Here is an 18,327-nt window from a genome sequence, read left to right on the forward strand (position 1 = left end):
CCGCTGGGGGCGGGGAAGGAAGAAAATAACCTTCCCTTCGCTGTGGGAGCAGAGAAACCTTAAGCGGACCGAACCATACCAAACTGTGGGGGGGGTTCGAAGCCGAAAATACCACCTCTTTTCCCCTCAGGATATCAATTGAAATAATCCTATAGATAGGAAAGGGGGGGGAACAATAGGAGAGAATGGCTTCGAAATGAAACAAGGTGGTGTTTTTTAATTATGAAGAGTAGGCCTCCCCTTTTAGGTGGAAGTGGTACGGTCCTGGAGAGCGAAGGAAAGGAGGGAGGGAGGAAAGGGGGCGTGGCTTGGGCGATGCCACGTGACCCGGCGTCGTCCGCCATTTTGTCCTGCGGCGGCGGAGTATTTAGAGCGCGTCGCGAGCGCGGAGCAGAAGCAGCAGCGCAGCAGCGAGAACAGGAGCGAGAGCGCCCTCCAGGCCGCCGCCATTTTGTAGCCGAGACGGCGGAGGAAGGAGAAGGCAAAGGAAGGGAAGGGAAGCGGAGGAGAAGGACGCGGCGGCGGTGATAGAAGAAGGAGCAGGAGCAGCCTTCCCCGGTTCTCTGAGTCCCGGTTCTCTGTCCCTTCCGCCCCAGACGCCGCCGCAGCTCCGCCATCATGTCGTCCCCGGCCGCCCCGGTGCCCGAGTACTCCTCCTTCTTCGCCGTCATGGGCGCCTCGGCTGCCATGGTCTTCAGCGGTGAGTCAGCGGGGCGCTTGGCTCCGGAGGGAAGCCCAGGAGGAGGGAAGGGGGCCTTGCAGGAGCAGCCTAGGATTAAGCATAGCAATAGCGATATATAATAATATGTTCTCAATGCAAAATGTCAGAAAGTTAAGGCGCTTAGGACCAGGCGCAAGGGAGATGGAGGACCTCCAGGGGAGATGGAGGACAGGGCCACATAGAAGCCAGAAAGAAGCATCTAAGACTCCATGCTTTTTACCCAAGGCCTCCTCAGAAGAGACAAACGTTCCCCAAATGAAAGGTCAAAATGCTCATTGAAATGTAGGGTACTTAAGCCAGGCTCAAAAATGGAGGACCTTCCCAGAGTAAAAGCTCAGAACATGCCTAGAAATGCAAGGTCCATAGCCAGGCTCAGAAGTGGAGGACCTTTGGGGGCTTCTGCAGGACGGAAGGCAGAAATGGAGGGCATTTCCAGAATTGACAGCTCAAAACAGCCCTAGAAATGCAAGGTACTTAGCCAGGCTCAAAATGGAGGATCTTGGGGGAGTTCTGCAGGACGGAAGGCTGAAATGGAGGGCATGTCCTGGAAAAGGAGGACGTGCCTGGCCATGCTGGGTGGGGAGGAGGAGGAGGAGGCCTTGGGGAGGTTTGGCAGGACTCGGGTTTTGGGGGGGTTATTTTTACCCCTTTTGCTCCTCCTGAAAAGGGGTGGATGAAGGGGGTAGGAAGGTGGCATCTGCCTGGGCTTCAAGGGGGAAGCCCCTTCTCCCCTTGGATTTTGCTTCACCCTTATTAATACGCCACCAATAAGGAAAGAAACCCCAACACCGATTGCTTATCCTGCTTATAACAGTCAGTCCTCCATGTTCATTGAGACTCTTCTTTCATGCACAGATTCAAGCATCCCTGACTTGCAAAGATTATATAAATATATACTGTATATTATAAGTTCCAAAGTGCCATTTAATATAAGGGGCACCATTTTATCATGCTGTTGTATATAATGGGGCTTGAGCATCCATGGATTTGGTATTGGAGGGGAGGGCTGGAACCAGATCCCAGTGGATACCAAAGGCATATTGCAGTCACCCTCCATATCTATGGATTCAGCCACTCTCAGGTCGAAAATATCCCCCCTCCCCCCCAAAAAAATACAGTGGGTCCTTGGTGTCAGCTGGGGTTTGGTTCCAAGATCTGTGGACCAAAATCCATGGATGCTCAAGCCCCATTAAATACAGTGGCCTAGAAAAATGGTGTCCCTTGTAGAAAACATGAAAGTCAGGCTTTGGCTTCTTGGAATTGGTCTTTTTGGAATATCTGTGGATGAACAATCCATGGATACAAACAACCGACTGCCAGTTCCAAAAAGCCAAGCTTGATTTTGTCTAAAGGACACCCTTTGATTCCACCATTCTCCATCCTGGGACTTGGGCATCCGTGGATTTTGGTATCCACAGAGGGGAGGAGGGGGCCTGGAACCAAACCCCACAAGATAACACCCAGGCCATCTGTGTTGTTATTTTTTCCATGACAAGGCGAGGCTTCCAACCCATCTAAAAATCAAGCAGCACTCTGCTTCCTTCATTGTGTAACCCTCAGGAATCCATCTTTCTGTTTCCATCTGTTCCTGGAGACAAGGAAGACGTGAGATTCGGGAGGAGGCGGCACTCCCAATCGAGGACTCTCCCCATCTTTCCCCTCCCGGCCTTAATCCCCAGCCGCTGAGCAGAGAGAATAATTCAGGAAGGACATCTCTTTCCACTCCACCCAGGACTCTGCAACCCCTTGTAGAAACCTGGCAGAAGGGAGTTAAAGGGACCCTGGGAATTAGGTTCCTTGAATCTTCTTCCTTTTTTCCAATCTCTGCAGACATCTTGTTTTCCTCTGATTAATTTTCCTCCTAGGGGCTTTCTTTTAAAAGTCACTGTTCAAAGCCCTTCCTTACAAATGGCGTGAGTCCGATAGCAATTTAGGTGAATGGTAATCTGTCTGGCTTATATTCTCCTCTCTGTAAGGGAATGCAAGTGTCCTTCCTTGCTCCAGCCTGCCCCCGTTGGAGGGATCTGCTTAGCTGCCCTTCTTCCCCCTCTGTCCACCCAGGGCCCAGATGACAAGGGAGAGGAAGCAGTGCGGGGGCGGTTGGAGCTGGAAAGGAGGCTCCTCCTGTCATTTGCATTGTTGCAGTCTCTCTGCCTCAGCTTGGTTCCTGAGCATTTCAGTACTCTGCTTTTGCCCTTATCCTGCCAGCTGGTTCATTGGGTTGCTGCGGGAGGGGGGCAGGCAGAAAGGGGGAATTTGCTGCAATGAAAAAGGGGTGACAGCGGTGGTGAAGGTGATGTCATAAGGGCTGAGTATCAGCTGGTGGTGGAGCCCCTGGCCGTCATGTGACTGCAGGGAGGCGGGGGAGTGCGCTTTCGCAGCTTCTGCTGCTTCCATCATGCCACAGGGACAGCCCTGAATTAAGGAAGCCTAGATTATGCCTTGCCGTCTAACCCTCCTTTCCAGATCACAGAACCTAAACGTCTTCCATTTGGACAAGATTCATTTTTTAATAGAAGGAGTGTGCACCACGTCTGATTTAACTTTTGCTGGCCCCTGATAGCGAAGCCTGGCTTATCATTGGACAACTGGTGATGTGCAGCTTGGTCTGTCTTCTAAAGTCTTAAGGCATTGGGATTGTTCTGGAACAGAATGGGTGCCTTTAAATGTGCAAGAGAAAGGAGTTTCTTAGCAGGCCATATTTATTTTGCAAAGGCATATTAGCAGCTGAATGCCATCTACTTAAACTGACACAGCATTCTCTTTCATCTGTCGGCTTCTGAAATATAGCCTTTCGAGAACAACTGTTTTTTAATTTTGCCATGCTGAGAGGTTTTTGAATGGCAGAGAAAAGTGCTGGCAGCTTAGTGAATAAGAGCACTGAATACCAATGAAGTACAAAACTGGCTGTGTGGCTTTTTAGTTCTTGCCTCCTAATCATTCTGTAGTACAAGTATTTGTCCAGAAGATCACAGTCAGGATATGGAGCCTCTTGGTTGACCTTTGTACTGTCAATTGCTTTTGACCTACCTGACAGCTCTTCCAAAAACAGTTCATTTCAATTTTATCTCTAAAAGAAACAGAGAAGCTAAGTTTTGCAAGTGCTAATCACATAACTTGGCAAATTTCTACCCTAAAACAAGCACAGTCTAGCAGATGGAGCTGCTCTTATAGTTCTACAGCAGCCTCTCCAAATCATTGCTCTCAGAAGTGTTGGGTTACAGTTCCCATCATCCATAACCAACATAATGATAGTAGTGCTGGCTGAGCATGGCAGGAGTTGTAATCCTGTATCTCTAGGAAAGCACTAGGTTTGGAAAGCTGCTGCTGAGCTAAGTGAAAAGCTCTTTTTGATGTATTGGTGAATTGTGTGATTTCATTGAGAAGCACTGGCTTTCTCTTTTCTAGGAGTAATATAAGTCAGTGCAGTGTAATTCCTTGTACAATGTAGATGATGGTTTACTATGGGCTCCACTGATACTAGTGCATATGTGTATAGGTCTAACTATTCTAGCCTCCCAGCAAAATTGTTATGTTCCCCTGAAACAGATATATCTTTAATTGTTTAAGAATACTCCCTGCATTTCATTATTTCTTATATCTTTGAAGTAGTGCACCACAAAATGAATCATCACTCACTTTGTTCTGATAGTTGCTCTGTGAAAGAGGTTAGTCTGCTCCAAGGTTATTCTACCATCTTTATGGCTGAGCACCAGTTAGAACCCAAGCCATCCTCGTTGCTAGTAATTCTAACTACTATGCCATGCGGACAGTTATCCAGGACAAATTACTTCAGGAAGTTGCTATCCTTGGCTAATGTATACTTCTGACAGGCTTACCCTATGATTTTGTCTTCTGGGGGCAAAGTGTGCTGCAATAAAGTCACATTGAAGTCCAGAAGTGTATTTTAAGTGATAATATATTTATTACAATATTTCCATCAAAAGATCACAAGGCATCTTCTGGAAGCCATATCAGTCATGTACAGGTACAAGTAAAATCAATATAAACAAGTTTCAGCAATTTAAGGTAACAAAAATGTACTAAAACATATTAAGTACTGTATGTTTAATAGAATGAAAACTGGTATAGAAGATTAAAACAATGTGCATTTTGAGATAAATCGGTTAGGGCCAAAGGCTTTAATAGCAGTGCTTTTATTTTGCATCTAAGTGGAACCAGTGTTGGTGCCAATCAGGCCTTCAAGAAGAGGGCACTTGACAGTTGAGGTCTCGCAGCATCTGGTGGGGTACAGAGGAAGATCTCCCCCCTGGCAGGCCACAGTCCAACACATATAAGGATAGATGCTCCCTCAGGTATCAAGGTCTTGAGTGATTTAAGTGTTCAAATGTCATCACAACCATTTTGAACCCACCCTGGAAGAGGCATATTGTCAACCAGTTTAATTCCTCAGGTCATTCACTTCATTAGAAACTTTTGTTGGCTTTTTAGCGTGGCTTAGTTACTGTTGGATGGACTGTTAGTAAAACATCGGCTAATACAGTAGTTAAATTTCTCCATATTGCAATGAAATTGCAGATAGCATGTTGCTGTGAAGACTGTAACATTGATTTGTGGGGTTAAGCAAATCAGACACAGCATCTATCATAGTTTTAACAATGATACTAATTCCTTTCCTCCCCATGCAGTATGCTCACATTGGAAGACCTCTTGTCTCTTGTAGCAGGCATTGGAGAACTGGATAGCTTCCCTTTCTTCAGTAGTTGCAGAACCAGTGAAAGAATTAAGCAGTGGTTTTTGAACTATTCCAGGGCTCCCTCAGTCTCCCAATAAGAAGACTGATCGTGGCTGATTTGGCTTCAAGAAGTCGCTCTCTTGGGTCCATTTTGCAGCTGTACTGTATTCTCTTTTTGTTCTGGGTTTGGTATTTATTTATTTCTGTGGCTTTTAAAAAGTAGACCCAACAGGCCTGGCTGATTTCCTAATGTGGAGGCGGTAGCATGTGGCCCTCCAAATTTTGGCATAAATCTTCCACTATACTGTTCCACTATTCCATTGGACATACTGGCTGTGTAGCTACTCCAGCAATATGTAGAAGGTTGCCCATCTTGTCTAGAAAATGCTTCAGAATCTCTTGACACAGATTTCTCATCTTATATGCAAGTGTTCTTAGTCCAGTAAACTAAATGTACATGGAACTTGTGTAGGAAAAAAACTTGGAAATGACTAGTCTGAATGTACAGTATTTAAGAGTAGTATTTCCTATTTCAAGTGAGTATTCCAAAGCAAAAACAGAAGACTTGCTGTGTCTTCTGATGGTAGTAGCTTCCACCAGCTGGGATGGCATGAGTTTTGCTGCCTGCTGTGGAGTAGGTCTGCCAGGAGATGGATGAAAGGGGGTCAGTGCTTGCTTTTTACAGACCTTTAGGTCAGATCAGGTTACTGGCCAAACACCTGGCAGTTTTGTTTCGTTGCCAAAAGCAACCCAAAGTAAAAGAAATGAGTGGATACTATGTGGATAGGTTAATAGCTGGACAAATTTCAGTAGTCCAGCACTGGTGGGATTTTTTCCCCCACAGTACATGCTGTTTCAGGACTTCAGTTGTGTATAGCTCTTCATAATTGTTTGCTGGACAACTAGTAGTTCTTTGTAGATGTATGTAATCACTGCAGCTTGTACTTTATCAGTAACATGGGACAGATGTTCATTGCTATTTTTTCAGGATAAGAGACAAAGCCATTCTAGATGCTTCATCCACAGTGTCTTGACATGACTGACTTATGAGTAGAATTATCATGGAACATTACTGTGGTGTGCCATATGCAAAAAAGTCAGATACTTTGCTTCTTTACATCTGTACTAAACTGGTCTACTACCAGCAAGCTCAAGCCTTACATCTATACTAAACTGGTCTGTTACCAACAAGCTCAAGCCTTGTTCTGTGCTAGCTGGCTGTCTGCAGACTTCATGTTGTATAAACACTTGTGTCCTAGGCCTGTACACAATAACCTCTGATGATAGTAAACAGCTTGTAGAACCTGTTCAGGTCATGGTTGGCTAACCTTGGGATTCTATGATGCTGGGACCACTGTGACCTTCAAGCGATCAGTGCATTTAGCACTGGTTACTCAGTGGCTGTTCTCTAGGCACAAGGAGTAGTTTGTGGATTTTTTCCTACTGAATTAGATGTGTAGGTGGTCGTCACATGCCTCTGAGGGATATGAATGGTCTAAGTTTTCCATGTAACATTGCTGATCAGCATTTCCTCGAGGTCAGAAGGAAACAGGGAAGTTAGTATTTCCATTGATTAGCAGTACTACATTCTTACTCATCATGTCTAATTTCCTACTTGATATACTTGAAATGGATGGAATGGCATACTGATAACATTATACCATTTATGCTCATGTAACCACTGTCATTGTATACTCAGTCTGCAAAATATTTAGCATTAGTATTTGTTGTAGTTATAGCTACTTGCAAATAGCTTTGATAAAGTTATTAAAGTTCCTACTAAAATTGCAACATATGAACATCATCCAGCAAAGAACATCCAAGCAAAATGTCTGTCTCAGTGTGCAATGTAGATCTTCTTTCCATAATTGCTCCCAACTTAGGGCTACCCTAAGGCAGCCCTATTATAGGATTTTCTTGGCAAGATTTGTTTATGGGGCACTGCCTTTGCCTCCTTCAAAAGCTGAGAAAGTGTGACTTCCCATGGTATTGCCCAAATGTGACTTGGTTAGTAGGTTTCCTTGGTTGAGCAGTGGAGTCTAAAGTCACAGTCCAGTGCTCAAACCACTACACAAGATGGCTCTTCATGGTTTAGGTCTAGGTGGAATTTACATGTGAGGAAGTAGGCTCAAGCCTACAAAAACATCTATGCTACCAACTTCTTTCTTTGTTAGTCTCAAAGGTGCTACAAGATTCCTTTGCATAATGGTCTAGGACAGTGAATCTTTAATAGGTTTAATAGGTTTATTCATATTGTGGTGACCCCAACCATAAAATTATTTTCGTCTTGGTTCCTAAGACCATCACTAATACGTGTTTTTCAATTGTCTTAGGAACCCCAAAGTGACGCACAGGTTGAGAACCGCTGCTGTAACTCCTTGTATTAAACAGAACCTTTCTGAGTTTATGATAAGACTGGCAATTCAGTAAAATCCAACTAGGTTTCTTAAGACAACTCAGCCAAGAAGCTAGATTGATGTAATTGATTTCCTAATGTGACTTATTTGTCAGATGTTTTCATTCTTGGGTCTGTTGCTATTCATTCAGTACAACATTGTGTTAGGACAACATTGCTGTAGAAATAAGAAACTTGGCTGACATAAAAGCTGATTCTATAACGTGTAGTTCTGTATATGATAGGCTATATTCTTGTTCACCCCAAATTATCCAGCGTGTTAGATGGCTTTTAGAATATCTGTGAGCAAACGGATCATGCCTTTCAGTTAATAAAGGAGCCACAGGAACTAAGTGGGATGTGTTCAAGTTGCTGGAAGCGAGACATCTGACTAAAAGGAGCCAGGATTTGTTGAGTGGCAGCTTAAGTGTGGTAATGGCCATTGGGTTAACAAGAGTCCTGATAAAGTTTGCTCTCAAAAAGCACCTAGTTCTCTTTCAGTTGTAAGTCTATATGTTTTGTGTGTTGGGTTGATCATTGTAGGTGTTCTTGTTTTCCCCATCTTTCTTGCCTGATACTTTGAATGATCCCCAGCCATTTGTATCAGAAGTGGTTCTTTTAGCTCACTGTGTAAAAAGGTTTGTTCACCAGAGTAAAAAGGGTTAGAATAATGTGATTTGCCCAAGAGAAGCAAATTTGGTAAGACCACATATGTTTTAAATTCTTGTCCAAACTGCATGTACAAGAAATGGACTGTTTAATCCTAAGCTTATGATGGGATAGGGGAGTCTCAAGATTGCGACATTTGCTCTATGCTCATAAATGAAGTTGCTATAAGAGAGCATTGGGAGGTAAGAAGATTCCTAGAAGTAAGGGTTGGGCAGCCAAGAACATGTTTCTTCAAAATTTGGGGGAAAGTTGCCATTCTTGTGGGCATGTTGGGTGGGACACAGTGATGTCGCACCAGTGCCCCCATTGTGGCAGGATTAAAATGCATTGGGAGGGCTGCTTGTGACCTAAGAGTTACTGATTTATCTGAAGTAGATGCATGACAAGTCCTACTTTAGGTGCCTGTAGGTAAACCCAGAACTCTCTGGTAGGTAAGATGTAGTCAAATGAGAGGCTTATTACTCTTTTAGTGTTGTGCATACAAATCCTGCTAGACTGTAGTCAGCTAGTTGCAGCCATCTGCTACATAACTGCCAGAAACTTGAGTTGTGTTGCCATGTCCAATCTGATACTTCCAGTTATTTCACAGATGTACAGGGTTATGTCTTAGAAGCAGATAGGGCAGGAAGCAGCCTATCACAGATTCAAGTGGATCATTCATGGGTCTATCATTGATAGTCTTCTATGAGACGTCTAAGAGCTTTCCAAACACCCATGAGGACTTCCTGTTTACACTTTCTAAAAAGCCTACAATGGCCAAATGAAGTGTTTGTATAGCTTTAGAACAGTGAGGGTATAGCAAACAGATGGCGGCTTCACCTTAATCCTAAGAAGTGCCAGCATATCTAGTGTATCCTGCAAGACTCCAATGAGTAAACTAAAGGGTCAACCCTACGATATGCCTGTCTTCTTCATGGTCCTGCAGTATATTAACTGGCATGGAAATTTTAACTGAAAATGAATCAGCACAGTCTTTTCTGTCCAGCCAAAAAACATGTAATAAGATGGTGCTTGGCTTCTTTTTGGAGCAAGGCTTTCTCTAACTAATGAAAAAACATTGGAATTGTCACAAAAGCTAAATATAGTCTGAGCTTTTAAATCTGTTTCAAAATAGCAGGGGATTTGATAGTGTAGGAAACATGTATTGGGGTCAGATGAAATATAACCAGATGTGGTTTTCAGGTAAATGTTCAGCATTGCTTCATTTTCCTTCTGGGCAACAGCTAACCTTGCTGAAGGTCTGTTAGCATCTTCCCTAGCTCAGCATTGACTTGTCATAATTACTCCAGAAGCTTTGTCTTGCATTTGTGGATAGGATGTTTTCCTTTTCTTTTTGCTTGAACTTGTATGTTAATGCCATTTGCTAAATCAGTTATATGGACTCTAAAAACCTGTCTTAAATCATTACTAAAAGCTGAAATGCCCAGGGCATGAGAAGTACAGTCAACCCCTCCGTATTGAAGTCAAGATATCCTCAGTGGCTCAAGATATCATGCATTCACAGAGAATAGTGGGACTGGAGATCTCACAATATTTGGTACCTGCAAATCTGGAACAAAACCCCTGCAACTATCGAAGGATGACTAGTTTTAGTTTTCCTCTAGTTTTAACTTGGGAGTACTTTCCATATTCACCTTTGGCTTTATTTGTTGAAACAGCTTGATCTTAATTGGTTCAATGAGCTGATTAAAGTAAAACTTGACAACCAAATTCTGTTTTGGAATTAGGCATTCGCTCCTCAGCTGAAGTGACACCTGGTTCCCACGTCCTTAATATATCTAGGAAGTGGCTTATATGTGTTAAGGAAAGATCATAGCTGAATTATCAGTCAGTGAAAAGATCTTTCTCCTTAAATGCAGAGTTGTAGGATGTGCAAGTATTGTTTAATTTCACAATGAAAATTGACAGACTATCTTTTATACATTAGTAAGTGGAGTGAATGTATGAAGGCCAAAGCATTTCTCCACATTGTGAACTTACAGGATGTGCTACACCAAAAACGTATTGCTACACAGAAATTTGTGAATGTTCACAACATACCACATACTAAATTGTTTGAAGAAATATGGTGCAGTGACTAAACAAGTCTGTTTTTACTCTCCAATATGAAAACTACTGGTGCTAAATAGTGCCGTGTTTGAGAATTATGCAACCTTCAAAATGTTTTTAAACAATAACTAGCAATCACTGTCCAGACTGGCTAGGACTGTTGGGATTTGCAGTCCCAAAACAACTGGAGAGCCTATCCCATCCCTTTAGTGCAACAGACTTAGTAGTTCTGTGGAACTGACAGCATGGATAAATATTCAGAACTGTTCTCATCAACATTTTGAGCTTCTGGTGGGCACCCAAAATGATACTATTACACACATGCTTGAAATTGCTGTTTTAAGGACTGTTTTAGGTTACTGTTTTAGGTTACATTTTTAACGTATCAGATAATATTTTAGTATTTTTGTACTGTTTTAATTGCCCATCATACCTTAAATAAACTTGACAACACATAGCTATAGAATGTTCCTCAGACATTATTGTTAAACTCTTATAGTAGAACATTTCCCAACAAAGTTGTGAAGAGAGCTGAAGAAAAAAGCTCTTATATAAAATGTCAAAATCAAGGTTTGCTTTTTGGGATTTATATTTTTGTGAATATTTTCAAGCCATGGATGGTTGAATCCATGGATAAAGAATCTGTGGATATGGAGGGGCAACTGTATTCAGTAATAAACTGCTTTGTGACCTGAAAATTCTCACTTGCCATACTTTCCTCCAGAAAATTCCTTCCTTCCTTCTCTTATTTCTCTTTTCACTGTTAGAGAGGATAGAATCAGTTGGAAGAAACCACAAGGACCATCCAGTCCAACCCCATTCTGCCATGCAGGAACTCTCAATCAAAGCATCCCCATTGACAGATGGCCATCCAGCCTCTGCTTAAAGACCTCCAAAGAAGCAGACTCCACTACACTCCAAGGGAGGACTGTGTTCCACTGTTGAACAACCCTTACTGTCAGGATGTTCCTCCTAATGTTGAAGTGGAAATTTTTTCACTTCATAGCTACTGAACATGCTGTGTTTGTGGGACCTGTATTCCTTAGTCTTGCAAATTTCAGTGTTTTCCTTCCCAACTGCCCAATTTTTCCCTATTTACATTAAACCTGGAGCGAGGCCAGATTTGGAAGCAGTTGTTAAATATTTATATCTGGCCCTATATCAAAGTCTCTGGGCAGCTTACCAGTTTAAACAAGTTGAAGCCATAAAGATAAGTAGAATATTTTTTTAAAAAACATTTAAACCATTCTAAAGAGTTAAAACAATTTAAATTCATCTATGTGTACAGATTAGGATGAAAGCATTGGGCCCAGAAGCTTTAATAAAAAGTCATGTTCTAAATTGGCACCAAAATGAAACTAGCATTGGTGCAATTTGAGCCTCTAAGGTAGAGCTTTCCAAGCTTTGGTCCTCCAGATGTTAGACTTCAGCTCCCAGAATTCCTGATTATTGCCTAAACTGGCTAAGGCTTCTGGGAGCTGAACTCCAAAACACCTGGAGGACCAAAGTTTGGGGAACACTATTCTAAGGGATCAAGACACAAAGTCCTCTCTCACATCCTCACAGTATTGCTCTCAGTGATGGGGCACAGAGGCAGATCTGTTAAAATAAGGGAGCCATGTCACTCTCAGTCTTCTCTCTGCTAAACAGAACATGTCAAGCTTCTTCATCCTTTCCCCGTGTATTTTGTTCTGCATACTTCTTATCATCCTCCTCTGAACTCATTCAACTTGTCTGTATCCTTAAAATGAAGTGCCCAGAACTTCAGCCTGACCAACACAGAATATGGACCTGTTACTTCCCTTGGCGTGGAAACTACATTTCTATTCATGTAGGCTAAAATACCATTTGTCTTCTTTGCTGCAGTGTCATAATGCTGGCTCATGTTCAAGTTATGATCAACAAAAATCCTAAGTTCCTTTTTGCATGTGGTACTGCTTAGCCAAGTAACTCCCAGACTATATCTGGGCATTTGGTATTTGTGGCCTAAATGCAGAATTTTGCATTTTTCTCTGTTGAACTTCTACCTAATTTTCTATTTTTATCCAGATCCCTTTGAAATCTATTCCTATCTTCCATTGTGCCACCCCTCCCAGTTTTGTATCATCTGTAAATTTCATAAGAATTCCCTCCATCTTCTGAGTCATGGATTAAAAATACTGCAAACTAATGATCATAGGACAGAACTCTGAAGCATTTCACTCAAGACTTTCTTTCAATCTGAAGCACAGACATGGATAACAATCCTTTGAGCATGGTTTTCCAACCAATTATGGATCCATTTCATTATGTTTCCATCTATTCCATATTAATCGTTTTTTCTAATTAAGATATTATGACAGATCTTATCAAATGTTTTGCTGAAATCCAGATAAATGACATCTACACCATTTCCAACCATCTACAAAGCTAGTGGCCTGGTCAACAAAAGATGTAAGATTTGGTAGGATTTGGTCTTGACAAACCTATTCTGGCTCCCACTAAATCAGTGCACTGTCATCAGATTACTTGCAGACATAATTTCTGTAATCTATTATAGGTCTTTTTCTTGTTATTGAGGTCAGACCTACTGGCCTGTACCTTCCTGTTTTTAGTTTTGTTTTGTCTTTTTTGGTGGAGGGCTTTGTGAGAGGGAGGTTTGCTCAAGTTTGTTCATTTCCTTGTGATGCATTTCATCTGACCTTGCATTTTTGAGCTCATTTAGGTTAACTAGGTAATACCTGACTACCTCCTTAACGCTCTTGATTTGCAATCCAGACTCCTTGCCAAGGTCTCTGCTGATGCATTGAAGCACCCAGTTTTCCTCTTTGGAAGAAAACTGAAGCAAAATAGATATTGATCAGTTCTGCCTTTTCATTATAATCTGTTAGCATTTTACCACCCTTGCTTTTAATATTCATCCCACCATTTCCTTGGCCATTCTCTTGCTTCAAATATATTGTATAATCCCCTTCTGTTGCTTTCTGCTGCCCTAGCCAGTCTCAGCTCATGTTGAGCTCTAGCTTTCCTTACACGATTCATGCAAGCATGGGCTGCATGTGTGTAGTCTTCCTTGGTGATTTGTCCTTCCTTCACCTTCTTGTTATTTGGGCTTCAGTTATCCTGGTAAGGCACAATATATATTTGAATTCCAGGGATCACTGTTGGTTTCTAGATCCCAGTATCCTACTCTGTGCCTGACATAGGGGACATGTCAGTTGGGTGTGTAAAAATAGGCTATAGGGAAACCTGTAAAAGAAATTTGTGTGTGTTGGGTTATTGAGTACAGATAAATTGAAATTGTGCATTTCTGTTCACACTTAGCTGGCTGTCCTAGAAAACTTGGAGTAATTGAACCTCCCTATGACAGCTTGTTTTACTTTGATAATATTTGGGAACACCACTATGAAGACAGAGCCCTCATGTGAATTGCAGTCCTAGCAACTTGAAGGGAAAAGGTTAGGCAGTTCTTTGATAAAGATTCTGTGCTTCTGGGACTGCTGCTGTCATAATCCTTTCTTATGCAGTTGCAGGACAACATGCGCTGGGGTACTTGGAGAGCAAATGTTAGGCTACCCTAATTGTAGTGACATCAGTGAGGTTGTGACAAGGCTTGGGGAGTTAGACATGGATTACTTACTAAGAAACTGCTTGGTCAAGGCTGAAACTATCCAGAATTTCCTGGCCATCCAGTTCTCCTTGTACAAGTGGGAAAAGGAGTGAATGCTAGTGGTTTTTTGAAATCATAGTGCAGTTCTACATGCTAAAAAGTATAATATGAAGTATGCTGCAGTTTAGAAGCTTAGTGAAGGTAAACAATAAGAGACAATCCAGTATGGCTTGGCAAAAGGCTATAGAATTTTTAGATAAATGACAGTCTTAAAGTTTTAAAGTATGGATCTCTTTCATATAATTCTCGTATGCCCTTTTTAGAATATAAAAAGAGAACAGACATACGGCTGATTTCCTGAGCCCATGAGAAAGTCTGAAGAAAATTTTCCCTTTCTTGCAGCTGACTGAAATAAAATGATGTCTAGCACAGCCTTAATGAAAAGAGTGCTGAACTAGGTAGGGTTCGGTGCCTTCTCACCTTTAAAAAAGTCACACCCCCTCCAATTTGAGCATCATGTTCAGCACTGTTCTAGGACGATGGCATGTAGAAACAAGCATGGATAAGTTTAAGGATGGAGATACATGAAAGCATTTCCTCAAATCTTGATATAAATCATGAATTGTAATTAAAACTGAAGTGTAGTAGCCCGTGTAGTTGCGAAAACTGGTAGTTATCTTGCTTTTTCTTCAATAACCCTTGTACTGTGCATTCAACCTCTAAACTGTTATTGCATCTGAAGTAGAATCTAGTATCTTAAGAACTTAAGTAGGATGGTACTTAGTCTTGTGGTCTTTCTGAAGGATTTATTATGAACCAAGACTTTCCATTGAATTGATTAGTTGAATGCAGAAGTGGGGGTCCTGTGACTATCCAGATGTCATTCGGCTGCAAAGCTAAGGTACACAGGTCAGCATATCTTCCAATCTAAGAGATGCTGGGAGTTGTAGCCCCAACAACATAGCAATAGCATTTACATTTCTATACTTCTTATCAATGAACTGAACACTCTTTAAGCACTTTACAATCTGTAAGCCAAAAAAACGAAACAATATCTGAACGGCTGCCCCATGGCTTAAGGAAAAGAGAATTTTAATAAACTGAGTTAGCTGTTTAAATATAAGCAGACTAATTACCAGTACACTTAACCCAATAGGCAAAATTATGTTGCTAAATTAATCAATTTTTTTAACTACAGTTCGCAAAGTGCTGTCAGCATAACCAGAGAATTCTGGATTGGTAATCTTAAAATAAACGTTTCCAAACTCTGGAATATATTGTCAAAAGATTTTTTTTGTGTGTGAAAGTACTGTATTTATTTTTTTAATGATAATCTTAAATTTATATTTTAATTTAATATTAATGTATAAATTAGCATTAACATGTGTCAGTGTTAAGGTAATCGTGGATGTTAAATGAACTTTTCAAGCAAATTTGGATAGATCCAGTGGTGTATGTCTGGACCCTGCTGCTGCTTTCCTCAATAAATTAACACACACACACACACAATCTGTTTTGGAGTGTAGAAAGTCTGAACAGGTTTTGGTGCTGGAGAGCGGTAGGGAAGAAGTCTCATCTCCTTGGCGTTGGATATCAGTTTTGGATCGTAGTCTTCTGCAGAGTGCCAACGTCTATGGAGACGTCTTGATGTTCATCCCGTGGTTTATGCCTTGTCTTGTACCTAAAATGCTGCTAAACTCAGTAAGACTCATCTGTGATCCTTCTCTTTTCTTTCAGCCTTGGGAGCAGCATATGGCACAGCAAAGAGCGGCACAGGTATTGCAGCCATGTCAGTCATGAGGCCGGAGCTGATCATGAAGTCCATCATTCCTGTTGTCATGGCGGGTATTATAGCAATCTATGGCTTGGTAGTGGCAGTCCTTATTGCCAACTCCCTCACAGACACAATTACACTGTACAAGTAAGTTTTCTGTTGTGAGTCACAAGAACTGAAAGTTGTGCTCAGATAGATGACAAAATAGCCAGGTGACTTGCCATCTGCAGGTGTGTGTGCATGTGCGCATGTCCAATTTTGTTCTTATTTAATTGAAATCTTAAGTTTGAATTAAGCAAAAACTACTATACAAAATAAAACCATGTAGGCCTATGTTGCCTTGCTTAGATGAGTGTTGATGTCATTTAATAGATAGCTCTCATATAAATAAACAGCAATATTTGTGTTAACGTATGCTGCTATCCTTGACAGATTTGTAAAATGGGCAAATATAAGATGACAAGCAGAGGCATTTTAGTAATTTTTTTAGCAAGCTGCTGCTTTGAGGCAAAATACTTAAATATGTAGCAGTGACATACAGTGAAATGGCTAAGCAATGAATTATTCAGTGAGAGTTAATTTGAAGCATGTTTGTAAACTGATCCTCTTCCTCCTATGTTAGACTTCACCAGGTACAGATATTCTCCATGTGTCCCTGCAATGGGCTGAAATCTAATCAGTTTTAAATTTTCATGAGAAGTTGTAACTAAATGGTAACTTACCAGCCCAGGGGGTGTACTTTAAGGAAATATCTGGCCACGGCTGCAGTTTCTTAATTGGAGCTACTTATTAGAGAATATCAGAATTAGGATTAAAAGGGAAAGATCCTTCTCTTGTTAATGAGCCAGTTTTCTATAAAGGGAAACAGATTCTTTCAAACACAGTTCTGGAAGACTGTCACTTGCCACAGTTTTGTTGTCTGCTACTAAATGTGTCTCCTTTGTCCTTTTCTTGCAGGAGCTTCCTTCAGCTGGGTGCTGGTCTGAGCGTTGGCCTGAGTGGGCTGGCTGCTGGCTTTGCCATTGGCATTGTGGGTGATGCCGGTGTACGGGGGACTGCACAACAGCCTAGGTTATTTGTGGGCATGATTCTCATCTTGATCTTTGCTGAAGTCTTGGGTCTTTATGGCCTCATTGTTGCCCTTATCCTTTCCACAAAGTAAATAAAATAAAAATATCACCAACAGAGTATGATGTAAAAAAAGATGAACCCCCCTTCCCCAGCTCCAGAATGAAAATGGTCTCTCCACAATGTGTACAGTTGTCATCAGTTTGGTAGTTGATCTCTTGTAAATGCGCAATGTATGTTAGTGACTTGTCTGTCCTGTGTGTACTTCAATATAAAAATAATGGATGAGCTGCTTCAAGCCCCTTTAGCAAGACTTGAGGGAAGCTCATGTGCAATTTTCCATCCATTTTGCCATTAGAGTACTTTATGTATAAATATGAACTAGAAATGGTAACTTTTTTCTCTTCACTGGATGTTTTATTTATAAGACTTGACATGTTCATACATATGAAGCAAGAGTTTTCAATTTCCCATGCTATATATATTAATCTCATATATAGGTAGATTAATACACTGTGGGGTTAATTGTAAGTGCAGAGAAATCCTTGGATGTAATTGATTCTAAAAGATTGCTGTTGTGTCCTGGTATTGGAGTGTGAGACCGTTTGTGTTTATACAATAACAGCAGAAATGTCTGAGACACTCCTGTGTTCCCAATAGTAAAATCTGTATGCTCCGGCATCTAAAGTCGTGCACCCAGTGTTGGGTTTTGCAGTTATACGTTTCCAGATAATAAAATTTCCTCCACTACATCATTGTACAGAGGTGTGTCTTGGTGTGATTGTTTTAGAGGTGCATTGCTGCAACACTGGCTAACACATGCCTGGATCAAATAAATGTGGTACAAGAGGTGGCTGGATTGCTAACTACGAAGAGTATGGGTGAAGATTAAAAGGTGCATTCCCATATCCGTGCAGCCAGATCTTTAGGGGGAAGGATTGTTTTTTGGGGTTTATTGCTCACACTGCAACCCTTGCTGGTGACAAAATTGCACTGCAAAATATTCTGGAGTAAGTTTTGAAGATCTGAGTAGGGGCTGCAGAAGTAAGAGTTGATCAATGTTGCCAAACAGAAGTAGCAGAAGCCAGTGTGTTCCTAAGTGTAGCAATTTAATCAATGTAGTATAGGAGAGCAGTAGTGGTTTAAGTGTTGACTAGCATTCTAGGACAGTGATTCCCAGACTTTGGTCCTCCAGTTTTTTTTTACTTCAACTCCCAGAAGCCCCAGCCAGTTTGGAATTCTGGGAGCAGAAGTCCAAAACATCTGGGGGACCAAAGTTTGGAAACCACTGCTCTAGGAGATCAAGGCTTTTGAATCCCTGATTAGCCATGAAATCCACTAGGTATGTTGCTTAGCCTCAGAGGAA

The 18,327-nt window shown here is 41.5% G+C and overlaps 1 protein-coding gene across 1 annotated transcript; it reads left to right on the forward strand.

Annotated features, from left to right (window-relative positions):
* The first annotated feature begins 374 nt into the window (after nt 1-374).
* ATP6V0C (ATPase H+ transporting V0 subunit c) lies at nt 375-17,721 on the forward strand. Its single transcript, XM_042437631.1, has 3 exons — nt 375-700; nt 15,857-16,040; nt 16,851-17,721. Exons 1-3 carry the CDS (start codon nt 619-621, stop codon nt 17,053-17,055), a joined length of 471 nt encoding a protein of 156 aa, XP_042293565.1. The 5' UTR covers nt 375-618; the 3' UTR covers nt 17,056-17,721.
* The last annotated feature ends 606 nt before the right edge of the window (nt 17,722-18,327 follow it).

Source organism: Sceloporus undulatus, chromosome 8 (genome assembly GCF_019175285.1).
Source record: "Sceloporus undulatus isolate JIND9_A2432 ecotype Alabama chromosome 8, SceUnd_v1.1, whole genome shotgun sequence".
Taxonomy (NCBI): domain Eukaryota; kingdom Metazoa; phylum Chordata; class Lepidosauria; order Squamata; family Phrynosomatidae; genus Sceloporus; species Sceloporus undulatus.